This window comes from Eutrigla gurnardus, assembly GCF_963514095.1.
Source record: "Eutrigla gurnardus genome assembly, chromosome: 7".
Classification (NCBI taxonomy): Eukaryota; Metazoa; Chordata; class Actinopteri; order Perciformes; family Triglidae; genus Eutrigla; species Eutrigla gurnardus.
The window spans coordinates 21,110,567-21,122,444 of NC_139921.1; the positions used below are offsets into that span (position 1 = coordinate 21,110,567).

General features: G+C 41.9%; 2 protein-coding genes across 2 annotated transcripts; one reads left to right on the forward strand and one right to left on the reverse strand.

The window, feature by feature from the left end:
• Window positions 1-5,640: 5,640 nt before the first annotated feature.
• Window positions 5,641-6,657, forward strand: LOC311016085 (uncharacterized protein). The gene is made up of 5 exons (XM_084013573.1): window positions 5,641-5,764; window positions 5,855-5,920; window positions 6,035-6,166; window positions 6,245-6,272; window positions 6,361-6,657. Exons 1-5 carry the CDS (start codon window positions 5,719-5,721, stop codon window positions 6,485-6,487), a joined length of 399 nt encoding a protein of 132 aa, XP_083869699.1. The 5' UTR covers window positions 5,641-5,718; the 3' UTR covers window positions 6,488-6,657.
• A 133-nt stretch (window positions 6,658-6,790) lies between these two features.
• On the reverse strand, window positions 6,791-9,097 carry ptafr (platelet-activating factor receptor). Its single transcript, XM_084013572.1, has 2 exons — window positions 8,976-9,097; window positions 6,791-8,617 (listed from the first exon to the last, which is right to left on the reverse strand). The coding sequence occupies exons 1-2, from the start codon at window positions 8,976-8,978 to the stop codon at window positions 7,472-7,474; spliced, it is 1,149 nt and encodes a 382-aa protein (XP_083869698.1). The 5' UTR covers window positions 8,979-9,097; the 3' UTR covers window positions 6,791-7,471.
• Window positions 9,098-11,878: the final 2,781 nt, after the last annotated feature.

The following is an 11,878-nucleotide window of genomic DNA, read 5'->3' on the forward strand; positions in this document are numbered from 1 at the left end:
CAAAGAATGATGCAGGGATGAGTGAACCCCATCCCTCTGCTCGTGCACACACACACACACACACACACACACACACACACACACACACACACACACAGAATGCCATCATATTTCATCTGGGTCATCAGGAGTATCTGTCATCTGAATATCATGCTTTCTCCACTCATCAACATGATAATGTATTTTCCTTTTTTAACGAAGTGACTGTAACCCCCCGCCCTCCCCCCCCCATAGTGATAATGTTCAGAAAACACAGGCAAACTGAAAGCACATTAAGAGGTGGTGGGGGGGAGACATCCCAGAGACAGAGACTGTCACACTGAAGGCAAATGTGTGGCTGTGCTGTAGGCAGAAATTCATTTGAAAGACATTAACCAATAATCCAGAATATCGTCTATTTTTTTGCATAATCTAAGCCTGTCTTCAATCAAGATTTGAATAATATGCCCAACGGTTCCCAACCAGCTCATTTATTATATGCATTACATTTATTCATGGTATTATCTGTGATTACTCTGTCTTTTTATAAACACTTCTCTTTAAGCCATTTCTTTAATGACTTATTTTAATGGTGCATTGTCTTTTGTATACGTTGGTGGGAGGAACATTATTTTGTGTAAGTGTGTACTATGTTGTGCTAATAAAAGTTATTGTGATACATCGTGGGTAATAAAAGTTTAAAAGGCAAACTTGTTGTGTTGCACAAATTCACTTGATATTTCTGCAATTAAAGTGGCAGTCCGTAAGATTTGAGATACGTTTCTAGCGGCCTCTTGGACCTCATCTCCCTCAGTGTTGACTGTCTCTCATCTGCGTGATGCCTTCAAATGCTCCACACTGGGAGGAGGTCCGCCGTTTTCCCTTCTTCACTTAGATTAGTATTTTTGTTTCTTTTTCTTCGGACTGGAAGTTGAATGGTCTTCTTTCTCTGCCTGTTGATCCTCCATTGTGAGTCAGCAGTAATCAAACGTACCTGTACCTACCAGCCTTTTCCTTGACCTCAGGGGGAAATTGTCATAAGGTCAAGAAAAACTCAAAAGGATTTAGGAAAAGACGACCGCGGTGCTCAGAGAATCCGACCAGACTTTCACTAAGCTACGTCATTATAATGCGCGGGCCCGCCGATGATTGACAGCTGATGATCGACACCAATGATTGACGTGGGTCTGCGGTGGAGAAACTACAATAATGGACTACAAAAAGCGCATCGTCCACTTCTCCCCGTGTTGTTGGTTCTATAAACAGCTCGTTCACTGACCGGCTTCAGGTCCAGCAGCCTATCCCGTTTGACCGTTATTTACATTTCATTTCATTTGTGGTTTTAGTTTCATGATTCATGATCATTTGTAACATGATTGAAATAAATAAATACAAATACCATTAAATTATTATCACTGTCCACACACATTGATGAACACAATTCCAATTACCATATGTCTGCATGAAAGTAACTGTTAAATATGCAAATAGGCATATCGTTTGTTTTCATGAACGACTGAGGAACCTTCCCAAGCAAAAAAGACTATTCGACCGCAGCCACTATTTCTGGGCAAAGCAGCAAGTATAAGCACTTTCATTAGTGGGTCATGTGATCAATCACCATTGTTTTAACCCACTATCTGATAGATAGTAAAAAAAGACAATTAAATAGATGAAAATGTTACGGACTGCCACTTTAAGTGACAATTTGTAATCCTCCAGTGCACTGAAAAACCTGCCTAGACCGATTTGTCCTTAGTTATACAACTAATAGGAACTTTATTTACTATATATAGCAGGTGAAATTGCAGACTGCTGGTTGGGAACACAGGGGAAAGGGTCTGAAAGCACAGCTACTGTACTCTCTGAGGCTGTGATGCATGAACAAATAGAAAGGGCTGGAAACTATGAGTGCAGAGCACCACCCAGTGGCTGCGTTCAGTTACTGCGCTGACAGAGGAGAATACCTGCAGAGCAAGGAAAATGGAAAAAAAACAACTTGTGCAACAAACAACAAAGTGCGTAAAGCTTGCACTTTTCACACTCGTCAGTTTTTATATAATGCAAAGGAACTTTAGGGCTTTAGTATGCAATTTCAAAGAGTCCAGATCTGTGTGTTATTATCGCTGCATGCTTTTGCCAACCCCCGGCCTTGTCTTTGCATTTAAACCTGCTATATTCGATATTTGTTTCACGAAAACGTAACATAAACATAAACACAACGCGACGACGTGAAAGAGGTCGTTTGAGCTAAAACAGTGGGGTTCAGCTCATTGTTTAGCCGTCATAGCATCATTTTCGCTCTTCAAACCCTCCACTGTACACAAACCTGCTCCGCACCAACCGGAAGTGACAGGCAGTTAGCGGCTAACGTTAGCATTTAACAGCTAAAGGCCCAAATGTTACCCTCGGGAGTTCGTAGTGACAAAAAACGACAACAACACAACAAAAAGCGAGTAAACATTAGACTTACGTTCATGAGGTGGCCAGAAACACGACTCCCACGCGAATGCTAATGTTGCTTCTTGGTGCATGTTAAGGAACTGTTTGCTAACACGTTAGCCAGGTGGTAATAAACTACAGAGGATGATACGTCGATATAAATAAGTATGGTAAAACAATAAAATAAATATGGTATGTGTCGAGTGAGACTACAACTCTTAAGAGAAGAAGCGACTGTCTTCCACAGTCAGGCTCTTTGCTGCTATAGCTTTAGCTCATGTTGGCTAATGTTAGCAACTTCCAGGGACTCACATTTAGCCAGTCTGTCTCCTTTCTTTGCACAAGCAACAAATCCTCCATCACACTTCCCTCATCGAAACCTCACAGATCAAATTTAGTTAGTCATTTATGTTTTGTTTGACCAATTTAAATGTTTATAGAAATGTGTTTCTTCTGTGCTGCCAGATTGTGGAATTGTACCCCATTTTTATTTTCCCAAGTAATTTTTATTTTCCCTGGTCATCTTTATTTTCCAGTCATTTTTATTTTCCCGTCATTTTTATTTTCTTTGCACATACGGGTGTGTCTGTTGCTATTGCAGCCCTGCACACTTACTGAGGAGAAATAGATGCATTGGTATTTGTTTAACATTAAAACAGTCAGTTAGTGAATGTTAGAGGCGTTCACCTTTAACTAAGACTATTTCTTCTGTCACTTTTCTTCACCACATTTCCCCCATCCTGCCCACTGATTCACACTGTTCAACATCTTGTCACAGATCAGCTTCTGCAGTCACAAGGCTGATGCTGCCCCCTAGAGATCAATAAAACATCACAGGAATTATGCTAATTGCACTTGTCCAAGTCGATGAAAACCAACATAAACACGTGTAACAATATTACGTATGTGTGCATGTGCTTGCACACAGACTTCATCCCATTATTCTACTGTCATCTATTGGCAGGAGGTCCACAGTGGTGTGTGCAGCGTGAACCAACAGGCAGGACTGTAGCCAGCGGGAGGAATAACAAACGAGTAATGAATAATAGAGAATAATGAAGAGTAATGACTTGGAGGGTGGGGGACACACACACATCATACACACCCATAGACATAGATAATTATACGGTATCACCATCTATCGTTCCCTCTGAGGGAGAGACAGACAGGTTCCTCTGTTCCCTCTGGAGGGAAAATAATGACGATTCGTGTTTTTTGGTTGGTTCTGGTTGAATTCATGCCGAAGGTAACGTTTTATAATCAATGTACAAATCACATGTGTTTGGCTCATGATGAGTTAATGCACAAATAAATGCAGGATGCATCACGGATTCCTGTTGCTCACCATTAAGAAATGCTAAAGCGTTGGTAGTGGCAGTAATGAAGTGTGCTGAGATAAGGGGAAGTATTTTTAAGATTTCCATGGTAACAGAGCTTCCGTGTTGTTTACGTGCACATTTTCAGCAAGTGAGTTTTTCCATGGAATTGTAAACATGTGTACAGTCAGCTGTTATTGTATCAACTTTCCCAGAGAAGCCACAGCAGGCAGAGGAAAGGCTCTGGGGCTAAATATTGGAGTCGAATGCCCTTGTGTGGGAAAACAACTTGTGTGGGATCCATACATACCTTCATTAAGAGGAAGGGCTGGGGATGCAGGTGACATTAGCAAGAGTTCCCCATCATAAACTATCACGATTACTCAAAACAAATCAACATGCACATGTGATGCTGTCCTAAGACATTACTGCAAGTGTTAATGCCTTTTAGTCTTATGTGATCCTGTGACCATTTCATCATCATTGCACATGTTGGAATGACCATGGTGAAGTGAAACCAAACTGATGTTGTTTTTAGAGTAAAAGTCTTCTTTTTTTTTTGCACAACAATGAAGAATCATTGTTTAGCACCGCAAACCGACTACTATAAGTACTTAAAAAAAAAGCTGACTCGCTATGATTATTGGATGGGCCTCAACTCAAAGGAAAATAATGACGATTCATGCTTTTTGATGGTTCGAAATCATGCTGAAGGTACACGTTTTATAATAAATGCACAAAAAACCCATGCACATGTTAGTGCACCAATTCAAACAGGATGCACCATGGATTCCTGTTGCTGACCATTAAGATATTATAAAGCATTTTTTAAGAATTTACTCACTAAGTAGCTATTAGAGGGCGTTTTTTCAAGATTTCAACATCATGCTTCTTCACATTTGATAGTGTTTGATGATAATACTCATGTGTGGAAGAGATGATGCTGCAAGTTCTGTGTTGCTGTCAGACTGCATGATAAGATCTGCACCCAGTTCCACCCCAAAACTGAGAAGGATTCATTGTATGACTTTCATGTGTGATAACATCGTCAATGTACACCACCGTGCAATAACATTTCCTGTTTACTTATTCATACGTGCGATAATGTGAATTCAACCACTCAGTCTCCACGGTGATATTTTGTATATTTAGTTGTTTTTCTACATATATACTTTATTATATCTTTACTGTTACTTATTTGCATTTGTTCAGTCTTACCTCTTGTTGTTGCACTTTCACTCCTTACTGCTGTAATATTGTAAATGTCACCACCGTGCAAATAACACAAGTTCATCTTATGTGTCAGTACGAGTGCGACGGGAGCAATGGACTTTAATACAAGTAAACAAATTAAATAGAAACTTTCATTTTGGTCGCTTTTGCAGAACCAAATCCTCTGGCTTCCCCCAGAACTGCTCTGGCAGCCAGTGAGCATTTGCCTCAGGTGAGTGGTCTGGTGTCAAAGTGTCCAACAGCAGCAATCTTAGCTGTCATCACAGCCTCAGCCAGAAGGTGACCACTGTCGCAGATATGAAACCTTTCAAACCAAGTGTGCTGAGAGTCTGATAGACTTGCCCGCCAGCTCTGACATTTAAAAAAAAAAAGAAAAAAAAGTTGTGTCGAGTCTGGTTAACTGTTTTCCCTGCAGGTCATACATTGATTGACGGATCGCTTACATGCTTGAGAGTGGATTCTGATTCTCTATATGCCCACGCATGCATTTGTATTTGTAATTGTTTTAATGCCATGACAGTGTTTTTAATAACGTGTAGGAGGTGGCCACATTTGCATTCTGCTGTTTGCCTCCTGTATCAAATTGCTGAATGATATTAAATGTTCTGTTGAATATTTGTAGGAACTTGATACTTCCTTTTCTTTCAGTTTCCCATTCTCCTACTTCCCCCCGTTCTCACTTGTGTTTTGATTTGATTCCTTCTTGTACCTGTTTCCCTGAAATTACTTGCCGTTCATCGCAAACAACATGCTGCTCAGCTTTTTTCTCCTGTTCTCTTTGTGTGGGAGCACAGGTAAGGACATTGTATTAGCGTTTGTAATAATCCAGGGTTCAGGTTTCAAACACACTGTCGGTTTATTGGTACGTCTTGTTATCTTTACAGTGAAATCCCAGGCTACAACGCATAATGGTTCTTCTACGACAATGTGTGCTACGGCGACTGCGAAAGGTACAGAACGTGTTTCTTTGGTGATCAACATGCTACCGTTAATAAGTAGGAGAGGCAGCTGCTTCTGGAACTACAACTAAAGCTTTTCTTCCTGCAATTCTGTGCTTTCTCCAGTCAGTGAGAAATTAGGAATAGCTGCCTTTGCCCTTTCCCTCCTGGCCTTGATCATCAACTTTGCTTTTATTTTCTGGCTGGGCTACGAAAGGCACGGTGCCACACTGACCGCCTCCAACGCCACAGCTAAAGGTAAAGAACACCAAAGAGCACGTCCTGTCAGGTCAGCAAATGTTGTGTAGCATGTAAATGTTTTTGTTTTTCTTAAAGGTTTTCCTGGACCTGAAAACGCACCAAGGTAAGTCAAAAATATGCATGTTTCCATTTTGTTCACACGCATTCAAGGCTGTGTATCAACAGTCTGATGACATTTTTCTACACGCCAGGGGAGGTTTGCCACAGACCGCAAATGACGGAGATATGTACATGAATTACACAAACACCAGCAAAGCCTACAGCAATCTGGACCCCACCAACATGACTGAGGATACTGTCTACGCAAGTCTATCGTGAACATCCGTGGGAAGGTGGTGATGTGCAATCAAAAGACAGAAAAAGAATAATGTGGTTTGCCCTATATAGTTATCTGATTTGACACTAGTTATTGAATCTGATTGTAGTAAAAATGCAAGAGGTCTCTCCTCTGTGTTTGCACATTTGAATAAAACCTGTAATTTGCTGTAGTTTACTGTGTTTGTTTTCTGTGTGTGCGTAGTTTGATAGATGTCAACCAGCTATATTTGATAAATCATCACGATACAGCAAAAGATATATACAAATAAGATTTTAATCACACAAGTTGACTATATGGTGTAAAAAAACATAATATTTTCCTTTTGGGACAAATCTTGAGTACCATACAAGATCACTAAAGCTGCTCCAATTAATGGAAAATAGAAAATCTAGTATGTAAGCTCATAGTACAGTTAAATAATAAGCATCAGGTTTCTTCCTCACAGTGAATTATCATATACCAGCAGGGAAACATAGCTCAAGCATTATTACTTCTGTTTCCTTCCAGCTCAGCTACAAACTGTCATAACATGTTTGTGTGTGTGTGTGTGTGTGTGTGTGTGTGTGTGTGTGTGTGTGTGTGTGTGTGTGTGTGTGTGTGTGTGTGTGTGTGTGTGTGTGTGTGTGTGGTGTGTGTATATAATCTAGTAAGAAGCTAACACTAATGAACAGTTTTCTCGTGTACTTCTACTTGCAACACTTCTGCTTTTCAGCATGTAATTTACACAGGAAGAGCAGGGGGCCTGGTGCAATTCAGACCGCAATCTGCCGCGCTCCACTGTGCGTAGGTACGTTGCCAAAATAACGTGTTAAGACATGTTCGATTCTGAGTTATGAGAATTCTGATTCTAATCCAAAAAAAAAAAAAAAAAAAAAAAATGCTCATAGTTCTGGAGGCGTCTGTTATTGGTGGCAACGTGAAAGTCTTTGACACACAAGTCACAGATATCTACATTTTTGTACAAGTATGAAATGTGTTTAAAATCAATGTATTCTCTGGCTCTGATTCCTGGAGTCCATGGAGAACTGTGAGGTTGCCGTCAGTGAGCAACCCTCTCCCTTTACTAACTTTTTAAAGTGGGCCGCGATGAAGCCTCTAAATTTCCTGGTGGCGAAATAATAAACCAAAGGATCCAAAATGCAGTTGAGGCCCATAAGAACCAAGGTGATCTGATGCACGTCGTTGAGCGCCTGGAGGGTCTGAGGGGCCCAATCCACGTGGCCCCAGCCCTCTTTTATCTGTAGCACCGCCAGGGTCCAGAAGCCTTGGACGACGTGGTGGGGCAGGAAACACAGGACGAACACTCCCACCACCGCCAGCAGCATCTGCAGAGCTTTCCGTTTCAAGCCCCTGGGCCTTTTAGATGAACCAGTCTTGTTGTCGGGTGGAGTCGTTGCAGATGGTTGCCGGGTCTTGGACTCGGCAGGACTTTGAGTAAGCAACACTCGAGCAATGAGGCAATTACATACCACGACCAGAAAAAAGACAACGACAAACCCTCCAATTATTGCAAAATGAATGGCGGCCAATCTTTTCTTTTCCGAGTCAGTAGTATTCTGGTAACCCTCGAAACAGCGAGTTACGTTATTCTCATCAATCTGGATCCCTTCCTGTGCCAGGTACGGAATAGCCATAGCAAGAGTGACCCCCCAGATGACCACGCAGACGACGATCCCACGGCATCTGTGGTCTGAGGAAGCCGCGTCCAGAGGCCGCGTGACCGCCCAGTAGCGGTTCACGCTGATGGCTCCGAGGAAGAAGATGGAGCAGTAGGTGTTGATGAAGAACAACGAGCCCGTCAGCCGGCACATGAAGTCTGCGTAGACCCAGTTGCCTTCCCGACTGTAATATCCAACCCAGAAGGGAAGGGCACAGACGAAAAGGAGATCAGCGATGGTCAAGTTGGTCATGTAGATGCGGATTTCGCCCATGGCCCTGGCTTGGCGGAGGCAGCGCAGGACGAACAGCACGTAGAGGTTTGCAACGAGGCCCAGGACGAAGATGATGCTGTAGCAGACTGGGAAGAGGACGTAACGAAACTCTGAGTCCAGGAAGGTTGAGCCATTGTCAGCCGAGGAGCCCGGACCAGAACCTTGATCTGTAAAGTTGGTTGAGGGCCACATTTCTGTCTGTGGGAGAGGAAACACAGCAACAGCATTTATCCGACATAAAGCATTCTGGTACTTCATGTCAACTGTATGTGCCATTTTATAAGATGGATGTTTCTGTTATTTTGTCCACTCTTTTCCCCAACAAATAAACGGAACATTTAAACTAAGTCTGACCTCATACGTCGTAAAAATAGTTTTCTAATTGGTTGTTGTGAGAGTGCTGCATCTTTGAATCGTGTATTTGTCATTAAGTTGATCTCATTTTGATTTGTCTAAATTATCATGTGTTTGATCTGCATGCCTTACTATTGTTTGTTTGTTTTTATTGTTTTTATTGTAAGAAAACGTCTTAATAAAAAAGAAAATCTCAACTCACCATAGTGTGTCTTCTCCTCCGACCTTTCTAAGGAAGTGAACAACACTGTGAATGCCTCCTAGAGACGCTCCTTAAACGGACTGACTGGGCGTGCTCATTCAGGCTCGAGAAGGGCGTCTTCACCGCCCCCGAAGTTCAGAACGGGGGCGGACGGGTGCGCGTGTGGACGTGTGTGCGTGTGGACGCCTCGCGCGCTTCAGAGGAAACCCCCGCGTGGTGCAACAAGCATGTTCACCTAACTGTCTATCAAAGGAAAAACACAAGAAAACACTACCACTTTGAAGAAATTGAGAAATCCTGGAGTTTAACAGTTGGTCTCAGTGACGTTACCAAGTAAAGCGACATATCAAAGAAGTCTCTAAGGAAGTTTAAAATGACTCATCGTTTTTATGATTCCAAGTCATTTTTACAGATATATTATTAGGACGCACCCTTTGTCAAATGCATCCGGAAGATGTATGTAATCTGTTTTGGCATTGTCCCCACAAGATATGTGTACATTTATTTCTCAATATATCGACTCTGGATTTTCCCTTCCATATGATTTTTGTTTTATTCCACTACCAAATCAAACCAATACTATATGATAAATGTGATACTATTACTTGCAAAATGTCATATGCATACATCTACATTTTGAATTCATAAACCACTATTTTAATGCATTCAAACAACAAGTCAATTTTAAATTCTAAAAACAAAAAAAGCTATTAAAACCCTGAATCTTTGTACCCTATACAACATTTTTACAAACAAATGTATGATTTCTGGTTATATTCTGATCCCATGATGTTTGATTATTGTCACTGTTAAATAATAAATCAAATACTATTAAAAAAAAAAAAACAGTCGAAGGCCGGTAAATATTTCAAAGATTTCAAAGTGTTATAAAGTCATGATCACAGTCTTATCAGGAGACGCGTGCAAGTCTGCAGTAATATATTCTAACCACATGGGGGCGGAAGAGGCTAATAAGATAAGATCAAACTGTTGAGGCCAGGTGAGGCTCCACACACCACTGACCTGCATGATGCAAACACATAACACGTCATACAACACATCCTCCTCTTCCTATAGATTAAGGTTCAAAAGCATCCCCAAAGTAACGCTGTTATTATGTCATTCAGGACATGGTTTGGTTCACAGTACATTGTTATTTAACTGTTTTCAAATATGTTTCTAAACGTCATACTTAACTGTAATGGTTGCTGATGTGACTAAACAGCTGTTTTAGGGCAGACCTTTTTGTTCAAGTTGAACCAAGTTGCGATGTTTAAGAGTGTGAGGTTAAGTAACGCTTGGATTCAAATATAGACATCCCACATTGCACTGGCAGCAGCGATACGCTTCACAAATTCTTCCATGTTCTGAACACTTGCGTCTGACTCCTGTCCGCATGCCAACGGCTTCTTTTTTCTCAAACCTACTCCTCTATACGGCCCCTAAACGTCGCGGGAAAAATAATCAGATACAGTTTCACGCAGGTGATCCCTGATGTTCTGCACCACTGCCCAGGTCAGTCCGAGGAATCCTCCCTCCCAAGGAGTGGTTGTACTTTCAGTCCAGGTGTGCAGAGAGAGAGAGAGAGGCCTCACCACCCCCCTTCTTTTTTTTAATGGGATAGTTAGCTATCGTCCAGGAAGAGCTATACAGTCAGAAAGTCATGCATTCCTTGGAGAGGCAGGAAGGGCGGGAGGCAGGGAGGGAGCTGCCTGTGGAGCTCCTCTTGTCCCATTAACACCTTTTCACAGTTGCTCCTTCACCTCACCTTGATCCATGGCACTCTGCCTCTGGCAGACATGAAAACGCCCTAGTAGGACCATTTACAGACGGGCAGGCCATAGCTGTACGCTCAGTCCACTTATGAAGAACAGAGGGAGGCTGAGAACTGATAAATGGGTGTTTAGCTGCACGTCTTGCTTGGCAGAGGGCTCTTGGCAGGCCAGAGACTGTAGGTCTCTCAGGCAGATTTACTGCATGCCAGAGGCTGAGGTTTGAGGAATGTCCCCCTGCAGTGAGAAAGAGAGGGCCATGGGAGGGTGAGCTAGACAGGCCGAGGCATCTGTACTTCAAGATCATATAGAACCTGACAGTAAGACGGGGTTTTTAGTCCTATCTTTGATAGGATTTGCAGCTCCCTGTCCCTCTCATGGGACACTCCGTGTGTTTCCGGATTAAGATGTAAAAACCTCAAATATCAAAACTCATTAAGGAGCTGTTGGAAGTCACCCGTTAGTGATTAAAAGTGATTTTAAGCTATTTAGATCCACATGACAGCGTGTGATGATGTCTTTAAAACCCTTCAAACGTTACTTCTGTACAGTACGTTGATGTTATTTCACACAATGCGGTCAGCGCTCGATGGCATTAGATGAACGCATGTTTCCCTCCATGACAAGCTGCCCGACATTTTGATCCATCAGGGTTACATCTGTTTCACTACCGGCCATAACCCACTCTGAGAGGACAGTGAATTAAGCACATTAATCCTTATCCCCGGCTGTAAAACGGACACAAAGTAGAACCAGCTTTAGTCATATTGTGACATTAAATCCTCCTACTCTGCTCTATTTTTTCTTACTTTCTGCTGATTTTGTTGACAAAGAATATTGTCAGGTGACTATTGATCTGACCTTGCACTCTGTACTATTGGCTTCTTGTAAATTTGGTGATCTATGCAGGATTTGAAGAGATTGGTCTGCTGTTGCAGTCACAGCAAAGTATAAAATAAAATACCTAACATGTGAAATACAAATAAAGGGGAAATCCTTTTGACAAAGACATTCATTTGATTATGATTTATGCTACTCATTCGCACATATTTTTTTTATTAGAATATGCAAGTTAATGTTGGCGATGATTGTGATTGTGATTAGGAAGGATGTTGGCTTGAACGCGGCTCT

What these genes read in the sequence shown, in the direction of transcription:
- LOC311016085 (XM_084013573.1), top strand. Translation starts at nt 5,719, where the DNA reads ATGCTGCTCAGCTTTTTTCTCCTGTTCTCTTTGTGTGGGAGCACAG. An exon ending in TGCTACGGCGACTGCGAAAG is followed by an intron (nt 5,921 to 6,034) that starts GTACAGAACGTG and finishes TGCTTTCTCCAG; the next exon opens with TCAGTGAGAAATTAGGAATA. An exon ending in GGACCTGAAAACGCACCAAG is followed by an intron (nt 6,273 to 6,360) that starts GTAAGTCAAAAA and finishes TCTACACGCCAG; the next exon opens with GGGAGGTTTGCCACAGACCG.